This window comes from Liolophura sinensis, chromosome 5 (genome assembly GCF_032854445.1).
Source record: "Liolophura sinensis isolate JHLJ2023 chromosome 5, CUHK_Ljap_v2, whole genome shotgun sequence".
Lineage (NCBI taxonomy): Eukaryota > Metazoa > Mollusca > Polyplacophora > Chitonida > Chitonidae > Liolophura > Liolophura sinensis.
In genome coordinates this window covers 15,154,962-15,173,347 of record NC_088299.1, presented here as the reverse complement: position 1 = coordinate 15,173,347, position 18,386 = coordinate 15,154,962, and the positions used below count along the sequence as shown (strand labels likewise).

Below are 18,386 nucleotides of genomic sequence, written 5' to 3'. Positions count from 1 at the left end.
GGAATTAAGCCTGCCTGTTTTCGTGTAATTCATAACTAGACGTGACATGAATTGGCAAAAGTCCGCTATTGAACTTTAAAGGTTTCATTTTTAATTTAAACAAGCAACAATTCTTTAGAGTAGACATATATAGTGATAACGTGCATTTTTACTTGAGTGCGTGTATTTGTATGATGGAGGACGCCACAAAAACCTATACATTTTACTGGTCATTATTGGGTTGTGTGGCTGTTTCCACAGTGGCTGATTCCACAAAACCAGTTTTGACTTATGTCAAAAATTTGGAATATGATTTTATGGCTTACTTTTGAGCCGTGTAAATTAATATTTTGATAAATAACATCAATGTTATCTTAACACAAATGTGTCAAAATTTCAACTCTCAAAATTGAAAACTAAACAGGGAGACTACGTTTGAAATTGTCTTTGTGTCTTTGTGTTTTATATTCCCATTTCACCCACTAATTTATTGAACTGGTGGAATAACAGCGCCCCGTGATTTTCATTTCAAGGGGAGAAACAAGTGTATAAATCTAACTGCTTATGACTTCCCCGATTACGGAAACATACAGATAGATTTGGTTTTTAACCCGTGATATCCGTATTGCATGCTTTCACTAGCTCAATCAATCTATTAATTCTAGTTGTAACATTGCATTACTGTAACTACAAAACCAGAAGATTTTGTCCCGAGTGAACATTCACAACTTATAATGGTTAAACGGATTAAGAATCGACGCTGATTGGCTTACAGTGGAGATAGGATTTCTTGGGTTAAATCGTGCAGCTTTGATTACGCCTGATTGAACGTACCATACCATTTTCCACGCAGGCAGATTGTTTTCATCGGAACTCATGATGACACGTGCCTTACCAATGTAGGCCCTGGTAATCTAACAAAAACAATCATTGTATTGAAATTTGTGTGTGTTGAGGGTGTGGGTGGGTGTGTGGGGGGGGGGGGGGGAGCGGTGGTGGAGGGGGGGATAGGGGGGGAGGGGTCAAACAATAACAGTCTAGTACAAAAACTTGATTTAATCCTTCTTTTGCAAACGGATTACGTGTGTTGTGAAAAGCACTGAAATACATGACTTATGACTGTCATTGTTTCCTGAAATGGTTTAATAGCAAAGATAAAAACAGTTGTAAGAAAACTCATTTAAAAAAACACTGAACAGGTGGCTGTTGGTAAATTTATGGGCCTCCGTCTGCTAGTCTAGATTTGGCCGGAGATCTCACAATCGTGACGACCATTCCAAGGTGCGGGTCAATGGAAATACATTTATCTAATTGACCAGTGTTAATATCGGTTAGCTGTCAGTTACCTGTAGACATTTATGCGCAAGAGACAGTGGGTTCTCAGTCCAGTGCATGGTAATCGCCTGTCACTGCAATGCAAGAGCTAGGTTTGAACACATGATACATTTAGTTTCAGAAACTTTTTCACAGCGTGATTTCTGTGTCTATCTGAAGCTACCCGATTTATTAAGTCACGGAAATAGAACTCTTCTAAAATGAAAGTGGAGTTTGTATTGTAACGAAATCACACGTGAGTAAGGCGTGGAAAACAATGGCTATATTCTGAACTATATACTGATCATATGCCATGATTTATTCTCTCCAGGAACGTACAAACTTGTCCTTGAATATAGACAGAATACACCAAAATTTATTCTCTCCAGGAACTTACAAGCTGGGGACTAACTATATACTGAACACACCACAATTTAATCTCTCCGGGAACGTACAAGCTGGTGCTTAATTAGACAATAAATACACCAAAATTTGATCTCTCCAGGGACATAAAAGCTGGTGCTTAACTATAGACTGAAGGTTAATATCTCCATAAGGATGTATAGGTTCTATGAACGTACAAGCTGACGCTGAGCTATATACCGAACTTATAATCTCTCCATAAGGATATATAGACCACGTCACAGGAACGTGCAAGTTGACGCTGAGCTATATACCGACTTTACACCAAGGTTAATATCTCCATCAGGATGTATAGGCCACCTCACAAGAACGTACAAGTTGACACTGAGCTATATACCGAGGTTACACCAAGGTTAAATATCTCCATTAGGACGTACTGACCACGTCACAGGAACGTACAAGTTGACACTGAGCTATATACCGATCTAACACCAAGGTTAAATATCTCCATTAGGACGTACTGACCACGTCACAGGAACGTACAAGTTGACACTGAGCTATATACCGATCTAACACCAAGGTTAAATATCTCCATCAGGACGTACTGACCACATCACAGAAACGTACAAGTTGACACTGAGCTATATACCGATGTAACACCAAGGTTAATATCTCCATAAGGATATATAGACCACGTCACAGGAACGTGCAAGTTGACACTGAGCTATATACCGATCTTACACCAAGCTTAACATCTCCATAAGTATATATAGACCACGTCACAGGAACGTACAAGCGAACACTGAGCTATATACCGATCTTACACCAACCTTAATATCTCCATTGGTATATATAGACCACGTCACAGGAACGTACAAGCGTACACTGAGCTATATACCGACTTTACACCAAAGTTTAATCTCTCCATAAGGATATATAGACCATATCACATGAACGTACAAGCTGACGTTGAGCTATACCGACCTTACACTGAAGTTTAATCCCTCCATAGAGATATCCAGACTACATCACAGAAATGTACAGACTGTGTGAGTTAAGGCAGAGTATGGAGATAACCAACACTCGAGTAAATAAATACAGGAAGAGAAAAGCTGTCAGAGAATTAGATGTATGTACTGAGTAACTCTGCACGTTTCTGTCTTTAGGTCTGCGGTGCTATGTCTGTGACTATTACCATCTAGAATCATCCAGTGCAATTGTGAACCGAGCCTTGTCTGCAGTCACATCCCTTTCTGACGAGAACTGCAACGACAGTGGTAACAAGCCACAAACATGTCCCTCCGATAGTGGGTACAAGTGTGGCCAATTTCAAGCACAGTGGAAGGTTCGGTTTTTGGAGGTAACTTTCGCCATGTTTCCCATGTCAATTGCGTAACCAGGGAACTAATTTGCATATTGTTTACAAATATACATGTATACCATTTACAAAATTCTTTGAAACATTTGTGAATTTTTAAGCCACATCATGGCATGACGATACCGTAATACTCTTCGTTTGAGAATCGCCCTGTCCTACTTCCCGAGTATGACATGACGATACCGTAATACTCTTCCTTTGTGAATCGCCCTGTCCTACATCCTGAGTATGGCATGACGATACCGTAATACTCTTTCTTTGAGAATCGCCCTGTCCTACTTCCCGAGTATGACATGACGATACCGTAATACTCTTTCTTTGAGAATCGCCCTGTCCTACTTCCCGAGTATGGCATGACGATACCGTAATACTCTTCCTTTGTGAATCGCCCTGTCCTACTTCCCGAGTAACTTATTATCTATGTGAAAAAGTTACTTTTCCTACAGTCTTTCTTCTTTTCCAAACTCTATACCTGATGCCTTTCTTCAAGAAATACCTATAGGCTATCAGCATGGATATATCACAAGCCTGTCATCTAGTCTTCTGCTTGGTAAAACATGATTGCAAATTCTGGAATCCTTGGTATTTTATAAGCCTGTACTATTTCTTCTGTATATTGATTTCCGATACACCAATACAGTGACTGAAATATGAAACAAATCATGACTTTTGAAATCATGTTATTCAAACGCTTACTGATGGCTTATTTTATGATTATGACAGTTTGTGTTTGTTTGTTTTTTTAAATCAGTGGACGTAAAGATGGATATAGTGTCTCGTACCTGCTCCCCACAGGCTACTGCTTCCTCAGACAGGTGTGAGACAGCTACTGACAACGACAAATCCCTACTGCCAGTTGTCTTTTCTTCCATAGTGAAAGTCACCTCTGTTTATGGAACGGATTGCGTGTGCTCCACAGATCTATGTAACGGTCAGCTCAGCATTACCGCCGAGAAATTCTGTTGGCTGGCTGGGCTACTTCTGGCGCTGATGGCACGTCAGCTGTGAAAAACGCTGTACTTTCGCTTTTCAGTTTCAAGAAACACAAAAATATATATAATCGTATGACTAAATACTACCGTTGTTATTGAGAATGGATACATGTTTGTTTACGTTTTTAATAATTCGGTGAAAATTTACATTTACTGTACGTGTGACTCTTGAATAGTTCCAGAAATGAAAAGAATCAGTCATAAACCATTAAATACAAAGCATGTAAAAGCCGTATCTACAAAACTAGAAAACATTAACCCAGATGATCGAGGAGACTCCAGTCAAATGATTTATGACATGTCCGCGTTGTCTTAAAATCTACAAGAATGATGTTCTATGTTGGCTGGCCTGTAGAATTTATTCATTAATGTGTTGAATTTATTTATTAAATGATATATTGCAGTGGTGTTTTACACCGTACACGAGAATATTTCACTAACACCACGGCGACCAGCAATATTTTGGGAGGAAACCGGGCAGATCCTGGGGGAAACCAATGACCAGCCTCATGTTCAAAGCTTATCCAATTAATAAACTTTACCTGGGGCCAAATTAATGAACTTGTCTTACTGCTTAACTATACTCACTTCTATGGAAAACACTTTGAAAAGATGTCTGGGAAGGGGCTCAAACTGGTATTTACACTGTATTGTGCCATTATACATTACATGGATTTTGTGTCAATGCATTGTGATATCAGTACAGAAAGGTATTACTCCCATGTTTCTAGTATCATCTTTAAACAAGACATAATCACATCGGGTTTTTATGACGTCTCTTCCGATTAGTTAAAATGGTCGTATACATCGCGAGTATACAGTCAATAGGAAAAGACAAGACTGTAACACACAATAACAATTAATCCAAGAACAGTAAAGTTCCTCAATATTACTACTTATCTTCATACTTGACTTCTGCAAATTTAACCCTTGTATTTTATTACCGTGCATATTATTAAATAAACACTTAGATGATGTCGTCTGCTTGTGTGGTTAACCAGTATTTTCCAATCAATGTAAAACCCAATGTTGCTTATTACTTGAAAAATCTTATTCAAACGCTGTAAACTACGGCTCAAAAATAATCATGACTCAACCTCACTCATGAACATTTCTCTCCGTGTGTACCCACGTCATACTACCGTTAGACCAAAACCACAGATCACATTTTCATTACACTAAAACCTTACGTGATACTTCCATTACACCAAAACAACAGGTTGCAATTCCATTACAATATAAAACCTTAGGTCATACTTCCATTACACCAAAAGCACAGATCACAATTCCATTACACTAAAACATTGAGTCATACTTCCATTAGACCAAAACCACAGGTCGCAATTCCATTACACTAAAACCTTAAGTCATACTTCCATAAAACCAAAACCACAGGTCACAATTCCACTACACTATAACCGTAGGTCATAGTTATATTACACCAAAATCACACATAACAATTCCATTACACTAAAACTTTAGGTCATACTTCCATTACGCCAAAGCCACAGGTCACAATTCCACCACACTATAACCGTAGGTCATAGTTATATTTCACCAAAATCACACATAACAATTCCATTACACTAAAACCTTAGGTCATACTTCCATTACACCAAAACCACAGGTCACAATTCCATTACACTAAAACCTTAGGTCATACTTTCATTAGACCAAAACCACAGTTAACAATTGTAATATTCTAAAACTCTACGACATACTTCCATGAGGCCAAAACCACAGATCACGATTCTATTACACTAAAACGCGTAGGTCAGTCACCGAAACCAGACATATTTCCACCAGTCTAAAACCACATGCCGTACTTCCAATAAACTGAAACGTCAGGTTATATTTCTATAAGCCTAGGGGTGAAACCACAGATCATACACTTTATCATTAGTGTCACCGTGCAGGAATGGGCGGTGCGCAAAGTCTGTCGTTCAAGAGGACTGTCTGTTGAAAGTCCAGATTTTACAAATTCTGGATACCAGTGGTGAGTTAAAGCTAATGACACTAACAGGTCCTTGTTACTCAGCTTACTGCACTGATTTTATTTACTCACGTGCTCAAGAATAACTTTGAGGGCCTGCTCGACAATTTCAGTTTTAAGTGCATCTTAAGCGACCCAAATCTTTCATTGGTAGCTGTCGAGGACTGCTTGTTCGTAAACAAACACACTGTCACCTGGAAAATTCGGCCTGAAAGTTGAAAGTTTGGAGCCTTACTACACGATGAGGCATAGCTGAAAGCTGTAATCTTGCCCATAAGCTGTATTTAAAGAACTCGATCATACTGTGGAGTTTCAATTTTTAAACAATTATCCGACTAACGTGCTTCGAATGTACTACCTCCATGTTATAGATTTTATTCAATCGACCGATAAGGCAGATGTCAGTGTGTTGAATAAGGTGGGATATCATTTAGGTATTGTTAGGTTGCGTACGCGGTTACATATAACAACAAGGCCAAAAGTCCCACACAGCCGCCATCCTTTATTCCATGGCCCCAAAACCAAATATAAACAAGACTGTAGACAAGATATAAAAACCATACTTGGCCTACTTACATTTAAAATACAGCGTTTACATATTGTAAACAAGTAGCTAAATTCCAGCCTATAAAAATGAAGAAATGACTAATAATTGAATTGAATTTTTGGGATGTTTTCTATATATACATGTAGTTGCTAGTAAGGCGGCTTATCAGGCTGTTTATCAGTAAATGTAGCTAATCAGTTTACATAATCACGGTAATTTTTTCACACAAGGAATAACTTTTTACGAGAAAAATCATACTTACACAGAAAAACATTCTTAAAAGGAAAATGTTTTTCATGGCAAGAATATTTCCACTGCGATTGGAATATTTTCACGGCGACTTAAATATTTGCATAGTTGTGGAAATATTAATCCGCCAACTGACCTGACTGAATTAAGATACCTTTTGAGAACGGTTAATTACCTTGGCTAAAATCTCCCAAATTTGTCCGATTTCCTTAAGCCCTGTTTAGCTGTCTACGATATGAAACTGACAACAACGGTTAGTACACATACATTTCTATGTGGACTTGGCCGTGTCTTATTGCAGTTTCAAGGATCGGAGTGGAAACCCTTTGTGTACACGCCAAAGACATTTCTACACAGGGAAAAGGGTTACGCACCCAAATTGAAATAGAATGTCTGGCGTCAGTAGGGTGTTGTGAGAAATTTTTACGATATCTTTATTTTGAGAGGATGAGAGAGAGAGACAGGAATACAAAATCGTGCAGTGAGCGATACTTCAATTTTCAACATGGTGGCCAAAATCTTCTAGAACTTAAACCAGGACAAACAGTTTAGGCAAAATTAGACAACGATAGAGAGTGGACAACAACAGAAAGGATAGCTCCCAAGCCGTATAAAACAGAAAGCAGTTAAAGTCAATATCGTCCTAATAGGCGGCATGAGAAGCCAACATCGGGCATCACTCCAGACATGATCCAGCCGTTGCCAGATCCTTTGTGGAAATTACTCCACAATGCTTTAATTGTCTTTTGGGCTTCAATTGTGCCGGCTGAGCCCAAACCGCATTCATCTTTCCAAATGGTATTTTTTGTCGCCTATTTTAGTGTTTCCTCAGCAGTTTCTAAACAACAAAGGTCAGAGTCAGTGCAATATTCATTTGGGATGCCGACATTTTTATGGAAGTGAGAAGACGGCATCTCACCCGACAACGCTTAAAATTAATTAAATCTCGAGATACAATTTTTCTCTGAGTTTTTTACAATTGAAGAATTTATATTTTACGCCTTAGTAATTCTAGCATACAAAGAATGGTTATTTTCTATTTTCTAAAATACAGTAAAATTACTCAAAAGCAGTGTTCAAGCGGAGGTGTTTTCTCTGACGTCCGCGATAACTAAGTGAGCACTGCTTTCATCTTAGAAGCCACCGCTACAAAACTCAGGCATAAAATCCAGCGACAGTCGAATGGCAGGATTAGCCTAGTGGTGCTTGTTTTTATTTCCGTTTGTTTCAGAAATAAACACGAATCTAGTTGTATAGCAATCCTATTGTAATTTTGTAAACGTTTTATAGGGGTCAAAATCACCAGCACAACTCCTCCGGAGGCGACGACCCGACCCAGGAATACAGCGGCCGTATATGTGCACTTTGGCTATTTAAACAGTGGTACAATACAATATCGGTGCGGCGATCCACCTAAAACTTGCAATGAAATTTCATTCAAAGATCATTAGCTAATTAGGGAAAAATGATTTAAGCATATGCATAAAATTCAGAATATCTGTTAGATCACGTGGCTGGTCAAACAGCCCAAAAAACGTCAGAAGCTGCTTCATATATTCGAGGGGCCTCCGTGGCTCAGTTTTTTAGCACGCTAGCACAGCGTAATGACCCAGGAATCTCTCACCAATGCGCTCGCTGTGAGTTCAAGTCCAGCTCATGCTGGCTTCCTCTCTGGTCGTAATTGGGAAGGTCTGGCCGCAACCTGCAGATGGTCGTGGGTTTCCCCTGGCTCTGCCCCGTTTCCTCCCACCATAATGCTGGCCGCCGTCGTAAAAGTGAAATATTCTTGAGTACGACGTAAAACACCAATCCCAAAAAAATAAATAAATAAATTCATATATTCGCTATTAAAGATAATGAAAGTGTTTGTTGACAGATATGCAGAGTCTAAACAGGGCGTAATTCGCTCACAGCAGGCCAAGGAAACTGATAGCATAGACTGCTTACAACTCTGGATTTACGGGTGCAGTGTCACATGGTCCAAAATCTGTGGATTCTAGGAACAATGTATTTTATTGAATGTACTGGTTATCTGTTGCACAGAGAGCGATTCCGTTACGCCCGCGCTATAGGCGTATAAAATATGACTCCCACAAAATATAGATGTCGGTATATTCACACCGTTATTTTTTTAATTGGGTAGATTATACTTGGATGATGAAACAGAATTGTAACCACAATTTCAAATAACTGATAAAATTATTGAAAACAGATCTAAACAATATATACGGTGAAAGACGTCATTTTCTCCCCAAATAATATTGTTTTAGGTGATCCTTTTAACAAAATAAATTTTCTTTCGTTTAACTGAGAACTATATGATTTATTATTCAATTTTAAAGAGTAAGCGTTATAAATATTTTAACCTTTTTTAGTTAAGAATATGTTCTGAAAATGTTCAAATATAAATAATAACTAAATCAATACTGCAAGCCTGTGTTCCTATAGTCGGGATGTCGGGATGGTTTGTTAACAATAAATCACCGTAGGTCTACATTTGCTAGCATTCAGATAAAGTTATCTTTTTCATATAAATAGCAAAAGTTAACCTCTCTTCCTGAAAGGAAGTGAGTTTTAAATGTTAAGCAACAACAAACATCAGTTTCTCGCGGCCTAAACAGGAGTTCACAGGGAAGACAACCGATGGACACTAAGCTGCTAACGTCTGAGCAGAGTTTTGTCCCTTCAGCTGATAGCCACTTTCGATCGATACATTTTTGACCACTGAACTGAGAGTCCGGGGTGAAATGAAAGCATCATCACGCTTGTGCCATTCTGTGGGCATGTTTGGTAAGATTTGTTACACAGACGCGGTGGTTGGAGGTTTCATTCCCTTAAACCCATACAGGTAAGCTAGAAATTCATAAAAATACACTTCGATCATTTTACGGTATGAGTGGAAATTACACTAACAGAAGAAAAAACTACGAAACTTTCATTGGATAAACTGTTTACACATCAAATCCAGGATGAGACGATTTAAATTTTGAACGATCTTTCAGTTTTCACAGGGACTTTTTACTTGGGAAAAACACAAGATGAACATTTAAAACCCTCAGGCTACTGAAAGTAAAAGAGATTGCGTTTTATTATAATTATGGGCAGGTACCTGACATGTCCATTAGTTCCCTCTCCACCTGCCCATCTTTATAATGAATTCACCATCCATCCAGCTCACTCGCCATACTGACCTCTCCACCTACCCATCTCCATAATGAATCCATCATCCATCCAGCTCACTCGCCATATTGACCCCTCCACCTACCCACCTCCATAAAAAATTTAACATTCATCCAGCTCACTCGCCATATTGTCTTCCCCACCCACCCCACGTTCACAATGAATCCAACATCCATCCATCTCACTCTATATACTGAGTGCTGTGGTGACTAGGCGAGATATGAAGCAAGTGCAGTTCTTAGGTCAGTAATTTTCATCCCTTAGTGTTTAAAGCGTCCGCCTCGAAGTCAAAATATCCAGAATTAACCTCGGAACTTAAAGGGTATGGGCTCGACCTGAAAAGAAGGCACTGTATATACATGAACACCGAATGACACCTCGTGTTCATGTGACTGACAACTGACAACGAGGTAAAAACCCAAGAATACACAATTATACTTCGTTATCTTCATGCCATCTGAATAAGTAGAAGCATTTCTTACTTGTGTAGTAATTAGATTTCCATGTCTCCTGTGTGTCAAACCATGTCTGTCCCACATATGTCCCAAGTATATGTTCATCTCTCCTGTGTTTCAAACCATGTCTGTTCCACATATGTGCCAAGTATATGTTCATCTCTCGTGTGTGTCAAACTATGTCTGTCCCCCATATGTAGCAAGTACATGTCCATCTCTACTGTGTGTCAAACCATGCCTGTCCAACATATGTCCCAAGTTCATGTGCATCACAGCTGTACGTCAAACCATGTCTATTCCACATATGTGCCAAGTACATGTCCATCACACCTGTACGTCAAGCCATGTGTGTACCACATATGTGACAAGTACTTGTCCATTAAACCTGTACGTCAAACCATATCTGTCCCACATATATGCCAAGAACATGTCCATCACACCTGCACGTCAAACCATGTCTGTCCCACATATGTGCCAAGTAAATGTCCATCACAGCTGTACGTCAAACCATGCCTTTCCAACATATCTCCCAAGTACATGTCCATCTCTACTGTGTGTCAAACCATGTCTGTCCCACATACGGGCCAAGTACATGTCCATCACACCTGTACGGCAAACCATGTTTGTCCACCATACGTGCCAAGTACATGTCCATCACAGCTGTACGTCAAACCATATCTGTCCCACATACGTTCCAAGCACATGTCCATCACAGCTGTACGTCAAACCATATCTGTCTCACATATCTCCCAAGTACTTGTCCATCACAGCTGTACGTCAAACCATGTCTGTCCCACATATCTCCCAAGTACATGTCCATCTCTACTGTGTGTCAAACTATGTCTGTCTCACATATGTGTCAAATACTTGTCCATCACAGCTGTGCGTCAAACCATGTCTGTCCCACATATCTCCCAAGTACATGTTCATCACACCTGTACGTCAAACCATATCTGTCCCACATATGTGACTAGTAGATGTCCCTCTTTCCTGTACGGCAAACCATGTCTGTCCCACATACGTGCCAAGTACATGTCCATCACAGCTGTACGTCAAACCATATCTGTCCCACATACGTTCCAAGCACATGTCCATCACAGCTGTGCGTCAAACCATATCTGTCTCACATATCTCCCAAGTACTTGTCCATCACAGCTGTACGTCAAACCATGTCTGTCCCACATATCTCCCAAGTACATGTCCATCTCTACTGTGTGTCAAACCATGTCTGTCCCACATACGTGCCAAGTACATGTCCATCACAGCTGTACGACAAACCATGTCTTTCCCACATATCTCCCAAGTACATGTCCATCTCTACTGTGTGTCAAACCATGTCTGTCCCACATACGTGCCAAGTACATGTCCATCACAGCTGTACGTCAAACCATGTCTGTCCCACATGTGTACCAAGTACATGTCTATTCCACACGTGAGTCAACCCGTTCTTGTCCTGCATATCTGCCCAGTATGAGACTATCCTCGGCTGTGTGTCAAACCATGTCTGTTCCACATATACGCCAAGCCCATTTTCCAACCACCTGTTTGTCGAATCATGCCTGTAGCTCATCTGTGTTAATCACCTATCCATCCAAACTGTATGTCAAACCATGTCTGTCTCACACATGTGCCAAGTACATGTCCATTTAATCTGTGTGTCAAATTATGTTTGTCCCACATACGCGCCAAGTACATGTCCATTTCACCTGTTTGTCAAGTACATGTCTGTCCCTCGTATGTGCCCAATACATGTCCATTCTACCGATGTTCAAACCGTGACTTTTCCACTTATGTAACAAGCATATGCCAAGTACATGTCCATCCAATCTGAGTGTCAAACAATGTCTGTTCAACATATGTTCCAAGTACATGTCCATCTCTTCTGAGTGTCAAACCATGTCTGTCCAACATATTTGCCAAGTACATGTCCGTCTCTCCGATGTGTTTAACCATGTCTGTCCCACATATTTGCCAAGTACATGTCCATCTCTCCGGTGTGTTAAACCATGTCTGTCCCACATATGTCCACTTCACTTGTGTACCAAACCATGTCTGTACCACATATAGCACCAAGTACATGTCCATTCTACATCTGTGTCAAACCATGACTGTCCCACATATGTACCAAGTACATGTCCATCTCTCCTGTGTGTCAAACCATGACTGTCCCACATATGTACCAAGTACATGTCCATCTCTCCTGTGTGTCAAACCATGACTGTACCACATATGTGCCAAGTACATGTCCAGCTCTCCTGTGTGTCAAACCATGTCGGTCCCACATATGTGCCAGGTACATGTCTATTCCACCCGTGAGTCAAACCATGCTTGCCCGAAATATATGCCCAGCATGAGACTATCCTCGCCTGTGTGTCAAACCATGTCTGTTCCACATATACGCCAAATCCATTTTCACTCCACCTGTTTGTCAAATCATGCCTGTCGCTCATCTCTGTTAAGCACATGTCAATCCAATCTGTATGTCAAACCATGTCTGTCTCACATATGTGCCAAGTACAAGTCCATTTCACCTGTGTGTCAAATTATGTTTGTCCCACATATGCGCCAAGTACATGTCTCTTTTATCTGTGTGTCAAACCATGTTTGTCTTCACATATATGCCAAGTACATGTTCATTTCACCTGTGTGTCAAATTATGTTTGTCCCACATATGCGCCAAATACATGTCCATTTTACCTGTTGTCAAGTACATGTCCATTTCACTTGTGTGTCTAACCATGTCTTTCCCTCGTATGTGCCCAATACATGTCCATAATACCGATGTTCAAACCGTGACTTTTTCCACATATGTAACAAGTATATGCCAAGTACATGTCCATCCAATCTGAGTGTCCAACAATGTCTGTTCAACATATGTTCCAAGTACATGTCCATCCCCTCTCTATGCCAGACCATGTCTGTCCTGCATATCTGCCTAGTATGAGTCCATCCTCGCGTTTTTGTCAAACCATGTCTGCTCGATATATACTCTAAGTCCATTTTGACACCACCTGTGTGTCAAAACCATATCTGTCCCCCACATATGTGTTAAGCACATGCTCATCCCTCCTGTGTGTCAAACCATGTCTGTCCCACGTGTGTAACAAGTACATAATCATCCTAGGTGTATGTCAAACTCTGTGTGTACCATATATCTATCAAGAATATGAACATCTCTCCTGTGTGTCAAACCGTGTCTGTCCTACGTATGTAACAAGTACAAGTCCATTTCACCTGAGTGTCAAATTATATCTGTCCCACGTATGTTCAAAGTACAAGCTCATTTCTCCTGTGTGTCAAACCATGTCTGTCGCACATCTGTGTCAAGTACATGTCCTTCGCTCCTGTGTGCCAAACCATGTCTGTCCCACGTATGTACCAAGTACATTTCGATATCCCACCTTGATGTCAAACCATATCTGTCCCACATATACGCCAAGAACATGTCACTTCCAACTGTCTTCCAAACCGTGTGTGTCCACCATATGTCCGAAATACATGTCCAACCTATCTGTATGTCAAACAATGTCTGTCCTACATATTTCCTCAAGTCTATTCGACCTGTATGTAAAACCATACATCAGTCCATCCTACATGTTTGTTAAAGCATGTCTATATATCATGTGTGCCAAGTGCATGTCCATCCCATATGTACACACCATGTCTGTCTCACACATCTGCCAAGTACATGTCCATTCCACCCGTGTGCCAAACCATGTCTGTCCCACATATGTACCAAGTACATGTCCATCCCACCTGTGTGTCAAACCATGTCTATCACACATGTGCCCCAATAACATGTACATACCCCGTTTGGATGTCAAACCATATCTGTCCCACATATGCACCTAGAACATGTCTATTCCAGCTGTGTGTCAAATAGTGTCTGTCTTACATGTGTGCCAGGTACATGTCCATCCCACCCGTGTGTCAAACAAATTGCATATCCATCCTACCTCTGTGTTAAACCATGTCTATTCAACATATCTGTCAAGTGCATGTCCATCACATCTGAGTGTCAAATCATGTCTGTCTAATATTTGTGCCAAGTACATGTCCATCCTACCTCTGTGTTAAACCATTTCTATTCAGCATATCTTTCAAGTGCATGTCCATTACATCTGAGTGTCAAACCATGTCTGTCTAATATTTATGCCAAGTACGTGTCCATCCCACCTGTGTGTTAATCCATTTCTATTCAACATATCTTTCAAGTGCATGTCCATTACATCTGAGTGTCAAACCATGTCTGCCTGATATTTATGCCAAGTACATGTCCATCCCACCTGTGTGACTGTACTGTATTCTTACTATTCTCCTTAATTTCAGTACACTTGAACATGGTATCAGTGGATGTATGACATTGGAGTCTACAAATAGTGTCGTATGGGAATGTTATGTACAGGCCTTTATCTAAGGATTTAGGTCCCGACCTCCAAACTTTTTTCCACGACCAGCAGGAATAGAACTGTGCTACAGGCGTTGTCTGTTGTCTACAGTTTTGTCATCCAAGAAAGTTCCTCGGCGCCAGCGATAATTCGTCGAAAACAACAGCGCTAATTCTACCAGAACTCATATCATATACTGTAGCATTTCACAGATTCTTTGCCGATACTGTGTGATGTTCTCCATGAAATACGTACGAAATACGTACGAGATACGCGCCTATTAAGTTCACGGAAACCTCAACAGTGCTATAGACGGGGCTTTAAAGCTCCCGTATAAAGGAACAGGGAATTCGATAGTGGCAAAGCAAGTGACCTTTACATAGCGATACGTTATGTTTAGGTCGACTCGACACATGAGCATGAGTTACAGAAAACACTTTTTTCCATAAAATACATTTACAAGCTCTGTTGAAAAGAATTGATATCATAGATGGTTGATCATGCAAGAGTGCGACTTTCAAACAAATTCAATGGTAAAGGGATTATATGTACGCCTGAATTCTGCTTCGTGACTTGTGTGACAATGAGAGCAACCACACCTTTTGTCAAAATATGTCACCTTTATTTCTTAAAGGTGGGCTACAATATGCGTTGGACGCCAGTGACTGTACACATAAGCATGTGCTGCAAGCCCTGTTGAAGGGAACATATCATGGATTGTAGATCATGTATGAGTGCGACTGTGGCACTAAACAAACACCCATGTGATCTTTTAGCAAGAATATTGTCAAGATATCTGGAGAATACACTCTAGGCTACAAAAGTGTTTGTCACCTTGAAAAAAACCAGACATAAGTTTTGCCCTGTCTTTGCAAATAACATTTGTGGCGATTGTTGTAAGTGTACGTGGATTGACTGGATAATTGGAAGACAGGTCTCAAACGCGAGACTCGGGTTCAACCCCGAGCCATGCACATTCATTAAGATCAGGAATGTCGGTAGATTGCAGTTTCTATCCCTACACAGGCTTCTTGACTTGGTATAGGTCATGCGTTTGTCAGTCCAGGGCCTGGATTACCGGACAAATAATATGGTGACCAAGTCTGTTACCCTGGACTGTTACATAAAATGTATCGGGACGTGAATTGCATCCAACATATTACCCGAGTATTTGTTTGGTTAAAACATCATACATTTCCATGAACGACACACCCAAAAAACGCAAAACCATTTTCCTAGAAAGCTGGTCTCCATACCAATGCGTGTAATGCCACCCAGAAAGAACAGTTACAGTATAGTGACATCGGTCCGACCAATACTTTAGCTTTACTCCCTCATTCTGAACAGCTCAGACGGCTAAGAGCCAGCTTACTGCTGCCCAGCACTTCACCAGTGATGCCGCGTGATCAAATCCAGCTCTCATCGGTTCAGCAGCGGCATTATATTTGGCAGTTTGTCGTCTGTCTTGGTTTGGCGTTCGCTTTCGTCAGGCAATGTAGTTTCCTCCACCCAAGATCCTCATCATCACCATTAAAATGAGAAATTCTTGAGCAGGGCGTTTAACATCACTCAAATAAATAAATTAATCATTCTGAGGCAAAGTAATGAAGTACTGAAAAGTTTAACTCGGTAAAGTCGTTTTCGTAATGGAGATAGAGGTTTGTAGATTAAGACAACTCCACCATTTCTTCTTGAGTGTATTTACTATCTGGGACTGGCACATTTCGACTGTGCTGTCCTCCGCTCCGTTGAGTAATACGAAAAATGCTTACAGTATATGCTCATGAGTAATCTTGTCTTCATACATACTTGTTGTTTGTGAGAAATAAAGGCAAAGGTCACCGGCGTATCGTGTCGGTCATCAGACGAACTTCATCAGCCGCCATATTGAATAACAGTGACTCTGTTCCTGGAACTGCCTACTGTTCCTAAACTAAAAGTATTTTCTTTTTTCTCTGTGGCTGTTATTAATGTACATCTGTTGTCTCTGTCCATAACCATTTTAACTGTGTAAATCTCCTTGGCTTAATGCCTCACGTTCTAGTAGTGTATCTTTTTCTAAACGATGCCGAGTGCGGTGGACTCGATTCGAAAATGACAGGTAGGGAAGTTCGGCTGCTTTTAATGTGTGAGTTAAATTGTGGTTAATGTTGATGTCATGGTGTTCATTATTCAAGATTAACTCGGCGATATAAGGCTAGAATGAAATCAGGATTAAAGGAAACTTGTATTATATCAAACAGTTTTGACAATGTTGAGAACAGCCCTCAACAGCCCTTTGGAAAACAAAATCGTGACCCGGTTCAGTTAATGTAAGAGTATACAGATATTTGCAAAAGTTCAGCGAGGAACTGTGCTGTAGATCTGAGACCTTGTCATTACTGTGTACTGGACAATAAACGGACTGAAGAGAAATATATACCATCCACTTATCAACAGCACAAGGCACCAGAAATCATGACAAACGACAAGACCGTTACACAGTCGTATAACCCAAGATATAAAAGGCAGGTATATGCCTCTAAATGTTTTATGTGGGATAATATTGGTTACATGGTTATTCAAAAGGATAGGGTAGGAGAGGATAGGATAGGCAAATATATGTCAGTAATAATCCTAAGGCCAGTATGGGGATTATTGACATGATTGACATTATATATTTGCATATCCTATCACTGAGTAACCATGTAACGAATTCATCCTGCAAAGACTTATCAGTTCAGTGCAGAAGTTCGATACATAGGTGATATGGTCATTGTTGGACTCCCACAAAGGGAGAAAGTCTACTCAACTGACACATCTGACTTCGTCTGGAGGATTCGATAATATATCTGTACCGCACGTGAGCCTCTTTGGGCAGTGAACTATAATGTTTTTCTTCCCTATAGATGTCTCAAATATATCATTGTTATGTACTTCCTGAACATACGGGCAATATATCAGGTAAAATCCATTACTAAAGGCAGGAATGATCACAAAAAGACATGATTAAATTACCATGTGTGCCTGGACTTGAAAATTAGAGTTACACGGAAGTCTTATTAGGAAGATATTAGAAAATTGAATGAAAAGAAGCTTTTTTAAATTATACATGGACGTTCAGCTCACATTTAATAAGAGGATGCATTATTCCGTCAAGGTGTTGGACTAGTTTATTTCTTTATGCGGACAATGTACTATATTAAGTTCTTCTCAAGACATTTTCAATGACAAAGAGTAACTGTGCTCATTAATAAAAACATATTACAACACTAACAACACCTTCAAAGAGAGATAGAGATTAGCGGCATCCTTTTTTTCCTCTTGTTTTTTCATTGGGGCATAAATGGGAACTGTGGGCACTTCTTTGTGTACCATTAGAGTACCTCTATATTACGTAATAGCCATGTATAAGATATCGCAACCAACCACCTTGGTTGTGTCCAACGGCAGCCGCCAATTGCGCTGGTAAACCATCCATAGCCATTTATGTAATGTATCGCCAGAGACCCTCCCCCTCCCCTCTCCCGCCCATATCCTAGTAAATCGCCTATGTTCCTCTTTTAGAC

General features: G+C 40.2%; 1 protein-coding gene across 1 annotated transcript in view; it reads left to right on the top strand.

Annotated features, from left to right (window-relative positions):
- LOC135466049 (uncharacterized) overlaps positions 1-4,273 on the top strand; it is a 20,962-nt gene extending 16,689 nt beyond the window's left edge. The window contains exons 3-4 of the mRNA XM_064743455.1: positions 2,823-3,016; positions 3,786-4,273. Of these exons, the coding sequence (XP_064599525.1) occupies positions 2,823-3,016; positions 3,786-3,794 (203 nt within the window). The 3' untranslated portion in view covers positions 3,795-4,273. The remainder of the gene's footprint in view (positions 1-2,822; positions 3,017-3,785) is intronic.
- The last annotated feature ends 14,113 nt before the right edge of the window (positions 4,274-18,386 follow it).